Below are 23,211 nucleotides of genomic sequence, written 5' to 3' on the forward strand. Positions count from 1 at the left end.
CCTACTCCACCATTCATTTTGATCATTGGCTGATTATCAAATTCAGTATCTTGATATTTCTCCCCCCACCCCCAAATATCCCTTGATCCCTTTAGCCCCAAGAGTAAAATATAATTTCTTGAAATTACACAGCATTTTGGGCTCTAATTGTGGGAGTGAATTCCACACATTCACCACTCTCCTCACCTCAGATCTAAGAGGTTTACCCCCTTATCCCCAACTCTGACCCCTAGTTCTGGACTCTTCCTCCCAACAACTGGGGCATCTCACCCTGTTGGAATTTTCAGTTTCTGAAATCCCCTCACTCTAAACTCCAGTGAATATAATCCTAACTGACTTAAGTCTCCTAATATAACAGGCCTTCCATCCCAGAAATCAGCCTGGTAAACTATAGCAAGGACCTCACCAATGCACTATGTACACACACACTACCTAAACTCAAATGCTGTCTCACTAATGAAGGCCAACACATGAGCCTACTGTGTTCACACGCAGAACAGGCTTTATGTTTGGGGGTTGAGACTTGAACAGTATACTTAGCTGTTAGAGTTCATACATGTTACTCTTGTAATTGGTGAACTAAAATTTGATAAGAGCTTTCTAGTGGGACACTTGTCATGGGTGGGCATTAGTGTAGAATATATGGTCTAGGTTGACTTCATAATGACTTTGGAGTTTCTGGCCTGGATCATAACACTAACCTTTAAAAACCAAGTCAGCTGAACCAATGTTTTTATTCTTTCATGGGATGAGTGTCACAAATGGGCCAGACCAGGTGAAGACAGCAGATTTCCACCCCTAAAGGACAATGAACAAGATGGATGCTTAGAATGAGTTTGTCACCTTTAGTGATATTGATAGTCCTGATTAATTGAATACTTACTAACAGGCTTGTGTCCCAAGGACATTGGAACCATAGAATTCCTACAGTGCAGAAACAGAAGCAGGCAGCCATTTGGTCCTTCAAGCTTGCCTCCACTTTTCATTCTGACCAAATTTGATATCCTCATCCCACCTCCCCCCGCCACCATTAGCCCAAGAGCTATATCTAGAGACCATGCAGCCCTTCAAGTCTGCACCAACATTCCAAAAACAGCATGACACCCTCTATTTAGCATAGCCAATCCACCTAAATCTACACACCTTGGTATACCAAGAGGCAACTTAGTGTAGCCAATCCACAGGAGGAAGAAACTGGGGCACCTGGAGGAAACCCACAGCAACATGCAAACCCCACACAATGCTGGAATTGAACACAGCCTGACACTGAGGCATTAATGCTAACCACAGCCACTCAGTCTGGACTTTGGATTATTGGTCTGGTTACATTACTACCAAGCAATTTCTCTCCATCTTATCCAGTTAGGGACACCCAACCATGTATGAATTTATCTTGAAAAGAACATTACTCAGATTACAGTGTAAATCTCATGTTGCATCAATTCCTCCATTACTTTGCTTGTATCAGTGGAGTTGGTAGTTACATTGGGTTTGCACAGAACAGTTGCCTCATTAAAACTGATTGCTACCATGGTTCAACAAGTTTACCCATAGCCATTTGAGCATCTGATAACTCAAGTGCATTTGCTAATTTTCTGTACATTTCTTCAACTGCAAAAAATGCACCAAGAGCAAAAGTAGTGACAAGTGTTCACTTTATTTGAATGATGTGATTTAGTACAGGGATGACAGTAAATAATTACATCTGCACAGACATTCTCATTACAAATGAAACAGTCCAGAGGTTAAATGAAGCAAAGCACTGCCATAATATCACTAATCTGTAGGTTACACCTGTCCAACTAAGCCATAGCATGGATGGTTAATCATAGCAAACATTTCAATTTGACAATGATTTTTAAATTGTGTCTGATACCAGACTGGTCATTTGTTGAGCTACATGTAGCAGCTATTGCAGGAATGGCACCATTTACAACTCTCCACAATCAGCAATGGTGACAACAGCATTTGGATGCCCAGATTGTGATCCCTTTGCATCCATTGCTTTCACGACATTCATGCCTTCTACAACTTTTCCAAACACAACGTGTTTTCCATCTAACCTGAAGAGAAATAAAGAGAACAGCTTAACCTCCAGTTCAGCATTGAACAAGCTATGTCTAGAATTGGACTGCTCAGACTCAACATTCAGCTTTGGGGCAGGATTTCCCAGCCATGCTCACCCTGGAAACCAAAATCCTGCCCAATGTCAATGGACTCCCCATGGTCTGCCCCTTGCCCTGATTCCCATGGCTGGCAGAATGGGAAAATTCACCCTTGACAGTGAAGTAACAATATAAGTCAGGATGGTATACAGTATGAGGGCAGGAGAACTTCCAGGTGCTATTCTGAGGAGACTGCTTCCATTGTCCTTCTAGAAGGTAGCAGTCATGTTGAAAGGGACCCTGCTGAGTTCCTGCAGTGCATCTTGTAGATGGTACACACTGCTGCTACTGTCTTGGAGGTGTAGAGAAAGTAAATACTTGTGGTGTCAAGCTGCTGGGGTTGCACTCATCCAGGCTAGTGTATGAGTGCAACCCCTCACTCCAGATTTGTACATGTGGATAGGCTCCAGCAAGTCAGGTAGTGCATTATTAGCAGATATTTGACCTGTTCTTCATAGAATCTCTACATACAGGAGGCCATTTGACCAGTTGAGTCTGCAGCAACTGACAGTATCTTACCCATGCCCAGTCCCCAGCCCTATCCTTATAGCACCACCTAACTTGCACATTTAGACACCAAGGGACAATTTAGCATGGCCAATCCACCAAACTGCCACATCTTTGGATTGTGGGAGGAAATCTGAGCACCCAGAGGAAACCCATGCAGATACAGGGAAACTCCAGTCACCCATGACCAGAATCATAACCTGAAGGCCTGGCCTGCAAGGCAGCAGTGCTAACTAACCACTGCCATCCTTGTAGATAGTATTTATGTGGCCTGTCCACTTCAGTCACTGGTCAATGATTACCCCCAGAACACTGATAGTGGAGGATTCAGCAATAAACTTCACTGGAATTTTAAGAGGCAATGGTTAGATTCTGTGTGGGCAAAACTTAAGTGTCAACTATGGTTTGCACCAGATCACTGCAAATGACAAGACAGGGGAATGCTTCACTTGGAGAATACCAATCTAGGAAAAGTAAAAATATTAAGCTACATGTAACTAAGTGAATTTTAGAGATGCATTTGATCACAATTTGGTTTTCTATCCCTTGAACACCTGACCTGAACAACTAAAGAGCAATTAATCACCATTATCCAGTTCTCACAATATAATGCGAGTCCACTTATGGACTGCCACTTTTGTAGCATCAAGAATCATCATAATCCAAGATGCATTGAGTTCAGTACCAGGCTGACCAAGATAAGGATCATTACCATTCAGTCTTTGCAGTACAGATGAAGAACTGAGATCCATTTGTATTGGGCCCAGCATTAGCCATTGATAGTATACCTGTAATTGAAACAGTGCCACATTAGTCACAGATTCATTTTGGTAGTCTTGTCATAAACTCAAAGCTACACATGACTAAAGGTATTTCTTTAATTAACCTCCAAGTCAGCACCACAGGACAAAGTGGTCCAAGAATCAATGCCTTGCTAACAGTAGGTCAGCAGCATGCAAACATTTCAGACAAAGAGCATTAGATCCTGCCATTTTCAAATCAATAATGTGCTACCCATGCAGGGTCACATTACAGCTCCCCCCCCAGGTCAATTGAAGGATGTGCAGACTTGTTTGGACATTGAGTGCAATTGCCCCTCATTCTAACAAAATTCTTACAGGCTTCAAAGCACAAATGAGGTTCCCTGGCTGGAATGACTAGAAAGAAGTCTCAACACCTGGTTCAAAAAGGTTTATTTGGCACTGCCCTTTCATCAGGTGAGTGGGAGTTCTGTTCACAAACAGCATGTAAAGAGAAACTCAATTTACAAAATAATGGTTGGATTGAGAGTTTTTACTGGTATTCAAGTCTTAAAAAGGTCCAGACAATGAGTGGAGAGATCATTAAGCACAAGTTAGAGATGTGTATTGTCCCCAGACAGGACAGTTAATGAGATTTTGCAAGCCCAGGCAAGTCATGGGGGTTACAAATAGTGTGACATGAACCCAAGATCCCAGTTGATGCCATCTTCATGTGCAGAACTTGGCTACCAGTCTCTGCTCAGCAACTGTGCTGTTGTGTCATGATGGCCACCTTCAAGAAGGTATACCTGAAGATGAGGCCAAATGCCCATGATCACCGGAGTGTTTGCCAACAGGAAGTGAACATTTGCCTGGTAATTGTCAAGCAGTGTTCATTCATTTGTTGTAGTATCTGCATGGTCTCGCCAATGTACCATGCCTTGGGATATCCTTTCCTGCAGTGTCAGGTAGACAACATTGGCCAAGTTGCAAGTGTATGTACTGTGTACCTGGTAAATGACATTCTCATGTGAGATGATGGCATGTATTGATGATCTGGGACGTGTTAGAGGTTGCTGTGGTCACTGTTCTCCTAAAGGAGGAGTAGTTTGCTGCAGACAATGGTCTGTGAGGTTGTGCAGTTGTTTGAAGCTAAGTGGGGGTGGTCTTGGTGAGATGTTCATCTTCAATGACAAGGCGGCTCCAGAGAAGATGTTGTAGCTTCTCTGCTCTGGGGAAGTACTGGACAGCAAAAGGTACTCTGCCCATGTCCTGCATTTGAGGTTGCTGCAGTTTTTCACTGTGGTGTGTCAAAACTGCCAATGAGTTGAGCACCATATCCTGTTGAGGGCATCTTTTAGCATCTGGAGGTTCCTATTGCAATCCTCCTCATCTGAGCAGACCCTGTGTATAGAGGGTTTTTCTGTATGGGATGGCTTCTTTAACATGTTTAGGGTGGAAGCTGGAGAAGTGGAGCAGGAGGTCCTTTGGGTTTGCAATACAGTGAAATGCTGAGGTGACTGTTCGTAGTGATGTGTGTCCAAGAATGCAACTTATTCCAGAGAGTACTCCATGGCAAGTCTGATGATAGGATGGAACTTGATGTCATCATATAGTTGTTTCAGTAATTTACCATGAGTCCAAAGGAAGAAAATGTTAATGTATCTAGTGTATAGCATCAGTTGAAGGTCCTGTGTGGTGAAGATGTTGGCAAATTGAGGTGTGAATTTGGTCTCCATGGCGGTTCTGTGTCTGGATGAAGAACTAATTGAAGGTGAAGACATTGTGGTCCAGGATGAGGTGAATGAGTTGTAAAATTGCATCTGGAAACTGGCAGTTGTCAGCATTGAGTACTGAGGCAGTTGCAGCAATGCCATTGTCCTGGGGATGCTGGTGTAGAGTGCTGAGACATCCATTGTGACAAGGAGTGCTCCTGGTTCAACTGCTCCATGTGTGCTGAGTTTCTGTAGAAAGTCTGCAGTATCACAACAAAAGTTGGGGGTTCTTTGTTTCATGATGCCCTCAATGTAGTCTGAGGGGTTCTTGCATAGGGTCCCATTGCCTGTGTGCAAGAATCTCTCAGGCTACATTGAGGGCATCCTGAAACCCATTGTAAAAAGAACCCCCAGCTTTTGTTGCAACACTATAGACTTCCTACAGAAACTCAGCACACAGTTGAACCAGGAGCACTCATCACAATGGATGTCTCAGCAGTCTATACCAGCATCCCTCATGACAATGGCATTGCTGCAGTACTCAATGACGACAACTGTCAGTTTCCAGATGCAATTTTACAACTCATCCACTTCATCCTGGACCACGATGTCTTCACCTTCAAGAACTACTTCTTCATCCAGAACAAACAGCCATGGGGATCAAATTCACACCTCAATATGCCAACATCTTCACTGCACAGGACCTTCAACTGATGCTATACACTGGAGACACTGACATTTTCTTCCCCTGGACTCAAAAGAACAATCTCAAACAATTATATGACATCAACAAGTTCTATCCCAGACTCACCATAGACTACTCTCCAGAATCAGCTGCATTCTTGTACACACCTCTCCATTAAAGACAGTCAACTCAGCACTTCACTGCAAGCCCATGGATAACCTCAATGCTCCACTTCTCCAGATTCCACCCTAAACACATTAAAGCTATCCCTACAGACAAGCCCTCTAGACACAGGATCTGCTCAGATGGAGGATTGCAACAGAAACCTCCAGATGCTAAGAGATGCCCTCAAGAATAGGATATGGCGCTTGACTCATCGACTGACAGTTTTGACATGCCACAGCAAAAAACTGCACCAACCTCAAGACAAACATGGTGGGCAGAGTACCTGTGTAGTCCAGTACTTCCCTGGAGTGGAGAAGCTATGACATCTTCACCACAGCCTTGGCATGGAAGATGAACATCTCACCAAGGCCACCCCCACTTCTCACCTTCAAACAATCGCAAAACCTCAAAACAGACCACTGCCTGCAGCAAACTACCCAGCCTTCAGGAGAAAAGTGACCACAGCACCACACAATCCTGCTGCAGCAACCACTAAGACATGCCAGGCTGTCAACAGATGCATCACCACTTGAGAACACCATCCACCAGGTACACAGCACATACACTTACAACTCAGCCAATGTTGTCTACCTGATATGCTGCAGGAAAGGATGTCCTGATGCATTTTACATTGGGGAGACCATGCAGATGCTACAACAGATGAATAAACACTGCTTGACAATCACCAGGCAAGAATATTCTGTGTTGGGGAACTCTTCAATCATGGACATTTGGCCTCTGATCTTCAGGTAAGCATTCTCCAAGACACCCTTCATGACAACAATGCAGAGTCACTGAGCAGAGACTGACAGCCAAGTTCTGCATTCACCTGAAGAGGGAATCCCCTCGAAAGCTAGTGAGTTTACTATCAAATAAATCGGTTGGACTAAAACCTGGTGTTGTCAGACTTTTTACTGTGTTTACCCCAGTCCAATGCTGGCATATCCACATCAGTCTCAACAGGGATCTTGGGTTCACGTTACTATCTGTAATCCCCACGACTTGCCTGGGCTTGGAACATCTGTTCTGTCTGGAGACAATTCATATCTCTTTAACCTGTGCTTAATGCCCTTTCCACTCATTGTTCGTACCTTGAAGACTCACCATTCCGACCATTAATTTGTAAATTGAGTTTGTCGTTATATGCTGTTTGTGACTAGAACTGCCACTCACCTGATGAAGGAACAGCCCTCAAAGCTAGTGGCTTTTGCTATCAAATAAACTTGTTAGACTTTAACCTGGTGTTGAGACTTCTTACTGTGTTTACCCCAGTCCAACACCAGCATCTCCACATCATGGAATGCCTAGAACCAGGGGACAGTCAAATGTGGGTAGGTCATTTAAGATGAGGAGTGTCTGCACTTGAGGGTGGTGAAATCTTTGGAATTCTCTGCTGCAGAGGACTGTAGATTCTCAGCTTATTGACAATGGGTTTCTATGTATGAAAAACATTAATTGTGCAGAAAAATGGCATCAAAAATAGAAGTTCAATGATCTAATTGAACAGAGCTGATTCAAACAATCTTTGTCCTTTCAGCAAACACTCCTTCCATGGCAAGTCCTGGAGTGGGGCACGAGCTCAAACTTTGTGGTTCAGACAGGGTGCTGCTGCTGTTCTGACAGCATTATAACTGGCATTCTAGTTGCAGGTTGCACACAAGCCTCTTACCTGGTCCTTCATGCTTCAGAGTGAAGTTTTCATCCTCAAACTTTGAACCATAGATGGACCTGCCACCAGTGCCATTGCCATTTGTGAAATCACCACCCTGTGGGATGCAGACAGATCAAATCATTCTCAAAGGCAGAAAATTCAATCTCTGTGCACTTAAGACAACCACTTGTGAAAATGCATCAATGTCATTTAAAGGAGGCCTTGTGGAACTGGGGATTGGAACTATTGTCCACTTGTGCATCAGGTTAGATGCCAAGCTCCACACCTTGGGGGAACCTCTGCACTGTCAGTGATGCCATTTTTCAGATGCAGTAATAAGCCAAAGCTCTGTTTACCCTTTGGTGAAAGTAAAAATCCAACAGCATTAAGAGGAATGATGCTGGCAGTAGTTACCTTCCCCAAAAACAGATTCTGCTCATTATTACATGCTGCTTGCAGCCAATTTTCAGTTATGGGATGCAGGTGGCTGGTTAGACCATCATTCATTGCCCATTCCTCAATGCGCTTCTAAAGGTGGTGGTAGTGGGACACCTTCTTGAGTCCCTGAGGTGCAGATACACCCACAGTGCTGTGGGAGGGAGCAAAATTCAAGATTTGACCCAGCATTAAGGGAACAGTAATATATTCAAGTCAGGATGGAGAGCAACTTGAAGGGGAACATCCAGATGGTGTCCCAGGTATCTGGTGCTCAGATGTCAAGGATATTTCTTTGGCTGTAAAAGTACTTGGGACATCTTGTCATCCTCAAAGATGCTGTGCCAAGTCCTGGCATGTAAGACAGAGTTACCATGACATACAGAAGCAACTCAATGGCAGGGATTGCAGAGATTAAAAATCTCAGCTTCTCCAATCTCTTAATAGCATCATAGTCCTTGGTAAATCTCCACCCCAGCCCAACTGTATACAACATTTGAACCAAGGGCCATCAGCAACTTGGGATAGGTTTGGCTACCCATGACCCAGTTGCAAATTGAGTCATCCAATATGCTTTGAAAAATTTCAATTCCCTCACTATCTTTAAGATTACATCCCCTCAGTCATCCCAGTTAGATTTGTACCACCTCTGCCTCAAATCTCACTGCCTACAGCCCAATAGGAAGTCACTCCCTCTTATCCCAGAGGGAATTTGCAGACATCACCACCCAAATGGTAAATTTTTAATGCCACAGCTTTCCATTTGCAGAACATGGCCCATTTCTACCTGAGCTGCTGCTAAAATGCTAACCTGTTAGCTATCTTTTAGCCTCAACCACCATAACATACTGATCATTCAGTTCCTCTTCCATTTCCCACAGACCATCTCACTCAGCATCCTGACTTAGAGCACTAGGCTTGTAAACTCATCACTACAACTCCCAGCCTTGTATCCCTTCCATAACAGCTTGGAATAAGGTCTGCCTGCAGAAACATTAACCCATGCCAAAAGAATGCTGCTTTGCATGCAAATGGCCTGACCTGTGTTGTAGCACTGTTTTAACTGGTGTGCTGGGAAGGCTTCCTTCAAGAACTGCTACAGTCCATGTGATGTAGGTCTTCCCCTAGTGCTCAGGGAGGGATTTTGATCCAGCAAAAGTGATGGAGCAGCAATATAGTCAGGACAGCATGTGGCTCAGATGGGAACTTTGCCACCTAGAATGACTGGCTGGCAGGATACAGGTTTGGCAGGTGCCACCAAGAAGCCTTAGTGAGTTGCTGCATCTACCAAGTGCACAGTACCAACTGAATGCCAGTGGTAAAAGGTTAAGGCAATAGACAGGGTGGCAATAAAGCAAGCTGCAATGTCCTGAATAATGGAACATTTTAACATTGTTGCAGCTGCACTCATCTTAGCAAGTGCAGAGTATTCCATCACACTCCCACCTTGTACCTTCTAGATGGCAGACAGTATTTGGGTAGTTACTTGCCACAGAATTCCTCTTATTATATGGCAGCCCCAGTTAAAGTCTGAGCCAATGGTTAACCGTCAGAATGTTGACAGTGGAGCAGCAGAGCAATGGTTAATGCCATTGATTGTAATGGGATGACGTTATGTTCTCAGATGGCCATTGTGCCACACAAGTACCAGCCAGACAACATCACTTACCATTTATTGGCCCACTCTAAGAAGAGATCACCGATGATAGCTAAAGATAGCTGGCCCAGGCCACCAACCCAAGAAACAGCTTCCTGCTATTATTCTGCAGCAGATAATACTTAGTTCCATTCTGTGAACGGACTCCTAAATAAGCATCTAAAGATTCCCAAGACCTATCATTCTCTTCTTCACTATGACTCAACATTCCCTGGTGAGAAAAAAATGAATAAGGTAGGACAATTAAACAGCTACCAAAAATCCCACTTCCAGTTAATTTTAAACAATTCAACAAATTCTGACCTTTTAGATGCTTTCAACAAATCCTAGAATCCCAACAGTACAGGAGGCTATTCGACCCATCACGTCTACACCAACAACAATCCCACCCAGGCCCTATCCTCATAGGACAAGGTTTACGCTACTAGTTCCCCTGACTCTAAGGAGCAGTTTAGCATGACCAATCCACCTAATAGCACATCTTTGGATACTCGGGGCAATTTAGCATTGTTAATCCACCTAACCTGTACATCTTTGGGCTATGGGAAGAATCCTGACACCCAGAGGAAACCTGACATAGAGAATGTGCAAACTCCACACAGGCAGTCACCCAAGGCTGGTACTGAACCTGGGTCCCTGGCATTGAGGCAGCAGTGCCAACCACTGTACTGCAAGACAACAACTGACTAGTGACCAGAGACCTTCTTTCTAATGGTATGCTTTCCTTCTTCCAATGAAATACCAATAATTTGAAGAGTTGGATTTCAGATCAGAAATGGCTAGGCAAAGCAGAGTGCAACAAGATTGCATGCCAAGAGATTTAGCCAGGAGCACTTCAAGTTACTTCAGTGAATTAATTTGGCCAAAAAGACAGTTTATTTGTACCAAACTCTCCAAACCATGTGGCAAAAGTATAGTATTGCACTTGGACACAAGCCAGTGCTTTAAGAAATGTATATCCAGTTCTTAAAGAACACTTACCTGGCACATAAATGAAGGAATTATTCGGTGGAAAACCGATCTTTTGTAGCCAGCACCTTGTTCCTTTAAGCACAGTTGGCGGAAGTTCTCTGTTTAAAGGAAAAACTTCAGCTAACCTCCACCCTTCCAATGGAAGTGAATAGGTGAAATGCAGTCACTGCATTCCTTACCCACCCTCAATATACTACTGCACCTCCTGCAAGCTAGACTTGCCATTTTACATTTGCGTGTTGGAATTCAGATCTGTTCCAAAGTTGCAGTTCACATTCAGACAGGGTTTGAGACCATTCTGTATCAACTGTTTGGAGACAACTTGGATTTCTTTCTCCAAACAGCAAGTGCAAACCAGTTGCCCAAGGAGACAATAGATCTAACAGACATAGGCTGCTGAAGCAGATTTGAATACTTCCCACTCAACTCAATTTAACTCAAAAAGCTAACCACCTGGTCTTACTGAAGCTTTGATAAACTGTTCAATCTTGTAATTTTAAAAGTTACAAGTAAATAACCCTCACTGGCTGCTAACCTGGATTCTAGCCTACTGGTTTTCATTTCTCCATCATACCATGTTAGAAAATGAAAAAACTAATTTGCTCACCTGCAGTCTTTGGAACCACATCCTTTCTTAGCTGGTGGGCAAAAAGAAAGATTTAAAAAAGTGTAATTAATGCAAAAAGAATCTATTTCTTAATTCACATCTAAACACACAGGGACATAGGAATAATTTATTGATGTGGGATAATTGCCTGTGCTATAATAATTCATTCAATTGTTCCTGCTACCGACAGACTTGAATGGTCCTATCACATATTAAGCTGATCCTTCTCATCCTGTCAGTAACTAACACGATATTCTGCATCCTCTTTTCCTTCTCCCCTATGTACTCTATGAACAGAACACCTTGTCACAATTCACTTTTCACTGTATCCCAGTAAATGTGACAATAATAAATCAAAATACATAAGCTGACCTTTCTCTACACACTAGCTATGACTAATACTATATTCCTCCTTTATGTACCATATGAACAGTATGTTTTCTCTTTACAGCACACAATACTTTTCACTGTATCCCAATTCACAAGATAATAAATCAAATACTTTTCACCATATCCCAGTACATGTGACAATATTGTCGCTCTTTCTCTATGCCCTAACTATGACTACAACACTACATTCTGCACCCTTTCATTCTCCCTTATATACTTCATGAAAGGTAGTTCTTTAACAGCTCACAGTATACCTCAATACATTAACAATAATAAATCAAATACTTTTCACTGTAACTAAATACATTTGACAATAATAAATCAACCAACTCAAGAACAGCTTCTTCCCTCCTGCCAGAAACTACAAAGGATTGTGAACATAGCTCGGTCCATCACAAAACCAGTGATTCTACACTTGCCACCGCCTCAGAAGGGCAGCCACAATCAAGGACCCACACACCCAGGACATTCCCTCTTCCACCTTCTTCCGTTAGGGAAGAGATATAAAGTCTGAGGTCACGGACAAACCAACAAGAACAGTTTCTTCCTTGCTCCTGTCAGACTTTTGAGTAAACCTACCTAGAGAATTTTCACAGCTTCACTGCAGTGTTAATGTAAGCCCACTTGTAGCACTAATAAACAAACTTTATATTAAATTGATCTTTCTCTACACCCTAGCTATGACTGTAACACTACCTTCTGCACCCTCTCCTTTATGTTGCTATGAATGGCACATTTTGTCTACAACAACTCACAAGAAACAATACTTTTCACTATACCCCAGTATGCTAATACACGTGGCAATAATGAATCAACACACTTCACTGTATCCCAATAGGGGCAACAATAACCAAATAACACTTTTCTCTGTATCCCATTACAAACAAGGATAATCAAATACTTTCCAATGTACACCAATCAATGTGACAATAAATCAAACAATACTTTTCATTGCATCTCAATGTGAGAATAATAAATCAAATACCTTTCACTTTAGCCAAAAGGTGAAGATAGATCAAATACTTTTCACTTTATCTTAATGTGTGATTAAATCAAATACTTTTCACTGTATCCCAATGTGCGAATAAGTCAAATATTCTTCACTTTATCCCAATGTGAAATAAATCAGGTAATACTTTTCACTGTATCCCAACGCGAGAGTAAATGAGTTAATTCTCTTCACTTTATCCTAACACATGCGAGAGTAATGAATCAAATCAATTTTCACTGCATCCCCATACTCGATTCAATTCCAGGCGGGATAACAAAGGATGCAGTGGCTGACGATTGCAAACACTATTCCAAAGGAGATGGGAAGAGATGGATTTCAGAATGAGGTAGGCAGGTAAAGGGAGGGGGGGGGGGGGTGGAAGGAGGAAGCGATCTTTAAAAAAAACTACCCCCCCCTCCCCCCGCAAACATTTAAAAATGCAGCTCAGAAAGCTCCACCCCCCATAGTGGTGCCTCAGAGAGGCATATGGCGGGGAGGACACACCATCCATTTCAGGAGGGAAGCACATCTGTAAGATGGCGGCTGCATCCCTCAGCCAGGGCAGCGGGCTCGACTATACCCCCGGGGGAGGTGGGGAGATGGTGCAATGGGGAGGAGGGAAGGAGTTCACCTTCTCAGAAGTTATGATGAATCCATCTCCCACTCCCCCCTTTTAGAGGGGATATCTTTCGCCTCCCCAACCTCTCCTCCCCCCCCCCCCCAAGACACCATCCCCTGGGGTCCGCAATGTTGGTGGGGGGGGGGGGGGGGGGCTAACAAGAAAATGGCGGCCGTCACCCAGGTAACAGCGTCCACCCAACACACAAATTCAAACACGGCCGCCACCACCAAACCTCGAAGACGATGCGGCCCGCCGGCTTGCCGTCAATCTCGATGTCGAAGAAGACCCGGGGGTTCGCCATTGTTCACAACAAGAGATAAAACCGTCTCCACTCAAGATGCTCCAACTACAGAAGAGAGGAAGAAGAAAGCAAATAGCTAGTCTCCGCTCGTCTTATATCCACCGTGCGTGCCTCCGCCCCTCGCTCCCGCCCACGCTCCCGATTTGATTGGCGGTGCGAGCGGCGGGCTGATGATTGACAGGTGTACAAACCAATAATACTCGCGTCCTCTATCCGTCTTCGCCCTCCTTCGACTTGATTACCAATCAGAGTCTGGAGAGCTGACGATTGACAGGCCTTTGAACCAATTGCTTCCCCCATGCGTCCCCTCCCGCCTCCGATCTGACTACCAATCACAGTCCAGAGGGCTGGTGATTGACATGTAGCTGAAACCAATCGCAGTCCCCTATCCGTCCTCTCCCGCCTTCGGCTTGATCACCAATCAGAGTCCGGTCCGCTGAAGATTGACAAGGAACTTGACCAATAATTGGGGCCTCTTAGAATGGTGGGCGGTGCGATAGACCAATGGGCGACGTGTATGCAGTGATTGACAGATGGGTGGATCAATGAGAGGACAGAGCCGCCGTCCGCTGGATAAGATGCCGATGAACAGTTTATTTTCTTAAGGAAATCTCCCGTCTGTCAATTTTTTTTTACTTCGCCACGAATATTTATGCCTCAATTCCTCATCAAACTCTGACTAAAACAGTAATGAGGGGGATGAACAGCCTTGCCCGTTGCTTCCAAGTAGGTCGAGATTTTGGTGTCATTTTCCGAATAAATATTTTTAAAAAATAAATCCTTCAAAATAACGGGGTTAGAGCACGGCAGAGGCGGTGAAATGAAAGATTTGTTCAAAAAGGGTGGTATTCTGCAATTGTTCTTTTAGTGGGACTATCTTGTCACTTTCCTAAAACGTTTAAACTTATTTTTATTTTTCTTTTCACCCCCTTTTACTTTGGGATTTTTTTTCAGAAACAACTTTCACAGATTATCTACTGAATGCCTAAACAGCGGTTGTTTTAAGGTCTCTAACATAATTTGGGTCAGTCTGCTTTCAGAGTGACCAAGTACAGTTCCTCCAAGCATCAAAGGGATAATTGTGCTTCAGGACAGAAGAACAGTTGGGGGGGGGGAAAGGAAGCAATTTAGGTTTTTTATTGCCAGCACAGCAACGACATCGAAATTTTTCTTATTTTCGTCTGCTGGAGATGGCTGGTTTGGCCAATAGACAAGTGCTTGGTGAAGGGGATGCCCTCCAAAGATGGCCACCGGTTAGCTGCTTCCAGAATGTTCCCTCGGCGTGGTCAAGTTGGCGTTCATGATTACCTTATTAGTTTCGCAGGATAGCCTCACATTAACGCCACGATGAAGTTACAGCGCAAATCTCCTAGTCGCCGCGCTCCTGCACCTGTTTGGGTACACCAAGGGAGAATTTGGCATAGCCAATGCACCTAACTAGGACGTCTGTCAGACTGGGGGGGAAACAAGAGCTCCCGGAGACTAAGCGGCAATTTAGTATGGCTAATGCACCTAACTAGCATATCTTTTGGAGTGGGGGGGGAGCACCCAGAGGAAACCAACACAGATACAGAGAATATGCGGACGCCATACAGTCACCCGAGCCAGGAATCGAACCCAGGACCCTGGCATAAGGTGGCACAGTGGTTAGCACTGCTGCTTCACAACGCCAGGGACCCAGGTTCGATTCCCAGCTTGAGTCACTTGCTGTCTGTGCGGAGTTTGCACATTCTCTACATCACTGCATGGATTTCTTCCGGGTGCACCAGTTTCCTCCCAGAGTCCAAAGATGTACGGATTGGCCATGCTAAATTGTCTCTTAGTGTCAGGGGACTAACTAAGGTAAATGCATGGGGTCATGGGGATAGGGCCTGGGTGGGATTATGTTCGGTGCAGACTCAAGGGGCTGAATGGCCTCCTTCTGCACTGTAGGATTCTATGTAACCAACGTGCCGCCCCATTTTTTAAATTCATTCATGGAACACAGGTGTCACTGGCTGGTCAGTATTTATTGCCCATCCCTTGTTGCCTAGGGCATTTGGGAGTCAACTACGTTGCTGTGGCTCTGGAGTGACATGTAGGCCAGACCAGGTAAGGACAGCAAATTTCCTTCCCTAAAGGACATTCGTGAACTAGTTGGGTTCTTCTGACAATTGACAGTGGTCATCAGTAGATTCTTAATTCCAGATATTTTTTATTGAATTCAAATTCCACCATATGTTGTGACAGGATTCGAACCTGGGTCCCCAGAACATTTGCTGAGTTTCTGGATTAATAGTCTAGTGATTCTACCACTAGGCCATGCTCCCCATAACCTAACCTATGCATATGGCCGGCCTTGTGGTCCAGCTGGAGAGGGATGGAGCCTCTGCTGCCTTCAATCCTGATATGACCCAGCAGGAATTTTGTGCTCTTTTAAAAATGCTAAATGTTTGCTCTCTGTTAATTTTTGGCATTGTTGTTGCAGCAAACCCAATCATAAGATCCCTATGGCATAGAAGGAGGCCATTTGGCCTGTCGAGCCTGCTCTGACTCTCCAGTCCCAGGCCCCAATTTATCTCCATAACCCTATGCATTTACCCCACTGATCCCCCCAACCTACACATTTTACATGGAATCATAGACTCCTTACACTGCTGAAGGAGGCCATTTTGCCCATTGAGCCTGCACCAACAACAATCCCACCCAGGCTCTATCCCCATAACCCCATGCATTTACCATGCTAATCCCCCTAACCTACACATTTTACATAGCATCCCCACTGTCAGGAGGAGGTCATTCAGATCATCAAGTCTATCCCATCTGTCTGACAGAGCATCTAATCTGGGCACCTACCCCCACCCTATACCTGCAACCCTATGCATTTACCCCACTAACCCACATAACTTATATAAAATCACAGAATTATGGAATTCTTACAGTGATGTAGGAGGCCTTCGGCCCACCGAGTCTACACTGATACAATCCCACCCTCGCTCTATCCCCTTTGCCAAATTTACCCTGCTAATCCCCCTGACACTAAGGGGCAATTTTGCATGACCAATCAACTTAACCTGCACATTTTTGGATCCTTACAGTGTTGAAAAGGCCATGTGGCCCATTGAGTCTGCACCAACTCTCTGACAGAGTATCATACTCAGATCCACACCCCGCCCTATCCCCATAACCCCACACATTTACCGCACTAATCCCCCTAACCTAACATCTTTGGAAACTAAGGGGCAATTTAGCATGGCCAATCCATCAGCACATATTCAGACACTAAATGACAATTTAAAGTGGCCAATCTACCTGACCTACAATATCTTTGGATACTAAGGGGCAATTTAGCATGGCCAATCCACCTAACTGGCACACCTTTGGAGTATAGGAGGAAACCCATGCAGACACGGAGATCATGCAAACTCCACATAGACAGTCACCTGAGGCCGGAATCAAACCCACGTGAGTGACGCTGTGAGGCAGGAGTGCTAACCACAGTGCTGTCCGATAGTATAGTTTACTAATCTGTCAGCTCAGTCCCCACTAAGGTCATTCCTTTCGCCATGCTTTCACCCCACTCTCCCCTTCATATATTGCCTAGCTCTTGGTTGGTTAGGGTAGGGAGCAAAGGAGGACGGGGGGAGAATGCACCTTTGAAATCTGACAAAGCCAGATTTGAGTTTGACAGCGAGAAAGAAAGACAGGCTATGATTTGATTGCAAGGTTAAAGAAAATGTCGAAGTGTAAGCTAACACTGCATGTAACAGTGCAGAGCAGATGAACAGAGCAGAATTCTGCTTCAGGGCATTTAGGCAAATGCCAACAATGCTGAAATCCTCCATTGCTATATGGCTGTGCCTTCTTGACGATGGCTATCAGAGTGAATGAAGCTCGACAGGAACAAAGGAAAGTGTCAGGATTGGGGTATAGGAGATACTCACGATAAACTCCCAGTGATATTAAATAATCACTTTGCCACAGTATTTACCAGAGGAACCCTGAACACAACAATAGAATAAATCACAAAAGACGAGGTGTAAGAGAAACATCTGTAAAGCATTAGAGCTAAAGGGTAAGCCTTCTGTTTGCCCAAAGAGCCATTTTATAAAAAGCTAAAAATAAAATCTGTCGAGAGCTGCAGTGTGAAAATTTAGCATTACTAAACTGCATACTTGGCAAATTGTCAAGTATCTTTGTTAGTGCATACAATTTGCATATGTTATAAAAAGAATACATGTTTCGAATTTATGAATGGGTCAAAAAATCAAAATTAAAGTAGATTTAACCCGAATTGTGTTTTTTTTAAACTTTAAACTCTAATTTTGACAGTAAGACATCTTTTTTAAAAAAAAACCTGAGATGCCTAAAATCAAGACAATGTTTTGGCTATTGCTTCTTAAGATGAATAGCACATTCGGAATAATTAATCATAGAATCTCTACAGTGCAGAAAGAGGCCATTTGGTCCATCGAGTTTATATTGACCACAATCCCACCCAGGCCCTATCCCCACATATTTGCCCTGCTAATCCCTCCAATCTACGCATCCCAGGATACTAAGGGACAACTTAGCGTGGCTAATCCACCAAACCTGCACATCTTTGGACTGTGGGTGGAAACCGGAGGAAACCCACGCAGACACAGGGAGAACGTGCAGACTTCGCACAGACAGTGACCCAAGGCCGGAGTTGAACCTGGGTACCTGGTGCTGTGAGGCAGCAGTGCTAACCACTATGCTGTCTGTCTTAGCTATATTAGAAAGAATAATGTTCATAGCCATTAAGCCTCTTCCTTGAAGCAAAGGCATTAGCAACAACCATGATGTATTTCTGCGCTTGGGTATGATTATTTAAGAGCACAATGATTTTTTCATTCAAACGATAATTTGAACCCATTAATACTGCTCAATGATTTAAGTTATTTATAAAAACGTGGCTTTTACTTCTCCTGACATTTTTTTAAGTTTTTCCTCGTGTTACTGCAATCCACTGGAAAAGGTTGGGAGCTGCAAATGAGATGTTAAGGGACAAACTTTGTTTGAATTTAGCAATCAGAACTTCGAAAGTAGTAATCTCTGGATTACTCCCAATAGCATGACCTAGTGAGTAGATGAATGTGTGGTTTGAGAGATGGCACAGCAAGGGGGAGCTTTAGATTCTTGCGATGTTGGGATCAGTTCTGTGGGAGGTGGGACCTGTATAAGCTGGACAGGTTCTCCAGTGTCACAGTGGTTTGCACTGCTGCCTCACAGCACCAGGGACCCAGGTTCCATTCCCAAATCAGGTCACTGTCTTTGTGGGGTCTGCATGTTCTCCCAGTGTCTGCGTGGGTTTCCTCCAATTTCCTCCCACACTCCAAAAGACATGCTGGTAAGGTGCTAAATTCTCCCTCAGTGTACCCGAACAGGTGCCAGAGTGTGGTGACTAGGGGATTTTCACTGCAGTGTTAATGTAAGCCCACTTGTGACACTAATAAATAAACTTTAAATAGATCAGTTTCCTTTTGACCAATCTGCTAGTTCAATTTGAGACGGTCTAAACTAATTGAACAGGGTGTGGGAACCAGTCAGGGATACCATGGTGCAAACAACAATAATACTAGTCAGGGATACCATGGTGCAAACAATATTGGCAGAGACAGACAGTGCTGGACCTGGTTCATAGGAATAAGGTGTGCCAAGTGGGTCACTAGGGAAACATTTTGAGCACAGTGATCACTGTATCACAAGCCTTAGATTAGCTATTCAAAATGACAGGAAGGTTAGCACTGCTGCCTCACAGCACCAGGGACCCAGGTTTGATTCCCGACTTGGTTCACTGTCTGTGTGGAGTTTGCACATTCTCCCCGTGTCTGTGTGGATTGTCCATGGTAAATTGACCACTAATGTCAGGGGGGATTAGCAGGGTAAACATATGGGAGACCTGATGGGGGTCTACAAAATTATGAGAGGTGCAGACAGGGTGGATAGTCAGAGGGTGAAAGTATCAATTACAAAGGGGTAATGGTTCAAGATAAAAGGAGGAAAGTTTAAGGGAGATGTGCAGGGGGAGGTTTTTCACACAGAGAGTGCTGGGTGCCTGGAACGCGCTGCCAAAGGAGGTGGTGGAAGCAGGCACATCAGCAACATTTCAGAGGAATCTGGATGGGTACATAAATAGGGAGGGAATAGAGATAGTAGCATTGGAGATAGTTCAGAGGAGGTTCACTCGGTTGATTCCAGAGGTGAGGGGTTTGTCATATGAAGAGAGATTGAATGGACTGAGGAAGGGCAGAAGGTTTTTTTTAGTTTAGTTAGGCCGCTAACTTAGTGTGCCCACCCCAGTCCAATGCTGGCATCTCCACATCATGGTTAAGTCTGAGTTCAGAGAGTGACAGTTAACCCCACAGTCAGGATGGAACAATAATAAGCCAATCGCCCCCTGTGGAAAATGTGCGTGTACATCAAGTAAGGGCAAGTTCAGGCTCAGCTGGGATTCTCTCCCCGCTGCTGCTGTCCTAAAGTCAACAGTGCCTGATTTGCATCTTAATTAACACCCACTTGTCACTGAGATAGAACATAGAGCACTACAGCTCAAACAGGCCCTTCGGCCCACAAGTTGCGCCAATCAGATTCTTACCTACCAGGCCTATCTATAACTTCAATCCCATTAAATCCCATGTACTCATCAAAATCGATTGGCAAATATGGGATTTGTATTGGGGGATCACACCAGTTGCTTGGATGTGATCCTCTGGAACCAGAACCCAACCAGGAGTTCGTAAGATATAGGAGCAGAATTAGGCCATTTGGTCCATCATGGCTGATATGCTCCTCATCCCCATTTTCCTGCCTTCCCCCATAATCCTTCAACCCATTACCAATTAAAAATCTGTCTAACTCCTCCTTAAATTTACTCCCTGTCCCATCATCCACCGCACTTTGGGGTAGTATTCCACAGATTCACAACCCTTTGGGAGAAGTAGTTTCTCCTCAACTCTGTTTTAAATTTGCTGCCCCTTATCCTAAAACTATGACCTCTCATCCCAGAATGCCTCACAAGAGGAAGCATCCGTTCCACGTCTACTTTATCTACACCTTTTATCACCTTGTAAACCTCAATTTGATCTCCCCTCCTTCTTCTAAATTCCAGAGAGTTTCAGCCTAAACTGTTCAATCTCTCTTCATACCACAAACCCTCCCCATCTCTGGAATCCACCTAGCGAACCTCCTCTGAACTGCCTCCAATGCTACTACATCTTTCCTCAAATAAGGGGACCAAAACTGTGCACAGTACGCCAGGTAAACTTGTCTTCTGGAGAAGAAGGGGAGAAAATTCAGTTTGTGCTTCACTGGTGCCACTCCCAGTCAGGAAACATGGAACCAGATGGTGTGGAGGCTAAAGACGTCAAACAGCTATAGTTACAAATCACAAGACAAGTGTAGTTTATTTCAATGTTGACGCAAAAGTGTTTACCTTTCTGACAGCAGTTTTACTCAAGGTGAGAAAATACATGAAAAATTATATGAATACACATTTGTCAGATAAATATTAATAGCTAGCTACATACAATTTACTCTGGACGACAGCGGGTGGAATATCCTGGTCACTTCTGCCCCAAGGTCAGAACATCCCGGCCAAGATCCTTTGCATAGTCCGTGTCCTGCCCGCTACACTTCCTGTGGTGGTGGGAACATAAAAATCCCACCCACTGAGTTTCTTTATGCATTGAGTATAGAAGTAAGAAATCATTTTGATACATACGATGTACAGATAAGTACAATGTTCAGTAGTTACATGCAAGACACAAGGGTCAGAATTTTCCAACTGTTCACACCGGTGGGATTTTCCCATCCCGCTGCAGTGAACGGAGATTTGGCTGGCCGCCAAATTCTCCGACTTTGCTGTGTGGCGTGAACGGGCGGTAAGATCATGCCCAAGTTTTTCTTTACTCTTTCATTTACTGTACGGAAAAGTTAAAAGAAACAAAGATTTTTTTTACGAAGTATGAATTTATTTTGCATTCTCTTTCCATCTTGATTTACATTACATGGCGTAGCACCTCAGAAAGATTGGTGAGTTCGTTTACTGAATGGATGTGAAACAACTTCCATTGGTTTACTATCCCAGTATCCTGGCTGAATTATAGTTTAGACAGCTGCTTGTTGTACGAGAGTAAGGACACCTAATGCCAAATTGCATGAACTAAATGTGGTACGTATTATACCTTTATCTACATAGACACATGCACACACATTCACACGCACTGTCACTCACACACACACACACACACTCGCCAACACACATGCTCACACACACACACACTCGCACACACACTCATGCACAGACACAGCTCACACACACCTGCATAGACACTCTGACACACACACTCTCAAATACACACACACTCACTCACTCACATACACACACACAAAAGCAGTATAAACTAGTTAACATCAAACATGAAAGGAAATACGAAATGTCAAATACAATTAGATAGAAATAATATTCATTAAAATACCTCTAATTGTCTGCAGCCTACTTAACATTGCCTCCATTACAGCAAAATCTAGTCTTTTTAATAATGCCACTTATCAGGCATATACACACACATATATATTCTGAGATGGCTTTTAATAAAAACATTTTTCCATTGTGTACAAAGATCCCTTCTAAGTAACATCCCATTTTATGAAGACGTACTCAAAATTCACTGCTTTTGATGAAAGCTGACTTGTGCTGATTCTTCTTCAAGAAAAACCCATTCCTTTAATGATTCATCCTGACCTTATCAGTAAATGAGGAGGATTTTAAGAAGCTGTGAAACTTGAAACGCTCACCCAATTGTGTGCTTTTAAAGCTTTTTGTTTATTCTCGATGTATAAATGCCATTCTAGTGCTTTCTAATTTTTTTTAATCCATTCGTGGGACATGGGACAGCATGTATTGCCCACCCCCACTTGCTCCTTGAACTGAGTGGCTCAGTCGGTTATTTCAGAGAGCAGTTGAGAGTCAACCACATTGCTATGTCTCTGGAGTCACATGTAGGCCAGACCAGGTAAAGATGGCAGATTTCCTTCCCTAAAGGACATTCGTGAACCAGATTGGTTTTACCGACAATCGACAATGGGTTCATGGTCAGTAGATTTTTAATTCCAGATATTTTGTGTTCAATTCAGATGCCACCATTTGCCACGGTGGGATTTGAACCCAGGTACCTAGAACATTAGCTGAGTTTCTGAATTAATAGTCTAGCGATAATACCACTAGGCCATGGCCTCCACAATTCACTCCAATTCAGTTTTTATCCAGATTTATATCCCCAATTACACGACCTGGAAATTGCTGTGTCTCTTGTATAAATTAGAAAATAAATACGTTCAGATTGTAGGAAGACTGACTTACAACTGCCTTGAGGAGCTGTTAATGGTAATTGATAGGTATGGTGAGCAGTCGAACGTTGGTATAACTGCAAACTTGGGTTGAAATCTGCATAAAAAAGGTTGTCCTGCATTGAGTTCCTGCAGCTTTTAGCAAGCCGTGAATGGTACATCAGCAGTCAGTCAAATATTTTAGACTAACAGAGTGGCATGGTGGCACAGTAGTTAGCACTGTTGCCTCACAGCGCCAGGGACCACTGTTTGATTAC

General features: G+C 43.8%; 1 protein-coding gene across 1 annotated transcript; it reads right to left on the bottom strand.

Moving 5' to 3' along the window:
* Positions 1-1,638: 1,638 nt before the first annotated feature.
* Positions 1,639-13,697, bottom strand: LOC145361451 (peptidyl-prolyl cis-trans isomerase A-like). Its single transcript, XM_080217269.1, has 6 exons — positions 13,535-13,697; positions 11,300-11,330; positions 10,702-10,790; positions 7,647-7,743; positions 3,385-3,460; positions 1,639-2,063 (listed from the first exon to the last, which is right to left on the bottom strand). The coding sequence occupies exons 1-6, from the start codon at positions 13,601-13,603 to the stop codon at positions 1,931-1,933; spliced, it is 495 nt and encodes a 164-aa protein (XP_080073395.1). The 5' UTR covers positions 13,604-13,697; the 3' UTR covers positions 1,639-1,930.
* Between the last annotated feature and the right edge of the window lie 9,514 nt (positions 13,698-23,211).

This window comes from Carcharhinus amblyrhynchos, chromosome 34 (genome assembly GCF_965287045.1).
Source record: "Carcharhinus amblyrhynchos chromosome 34, sCarAmb.v2.hapA, whole genome shotgun sequence".
In the NCBI taxonomy this organism is placed as follows: domain Eukaryota; kingdom Metazoa; phylum Chordata; class Chondrichthyes; order Carcharhiniformes; family Carcharhinidae; genus Carcharhinus; species Carcharhinus amblyrhynchos.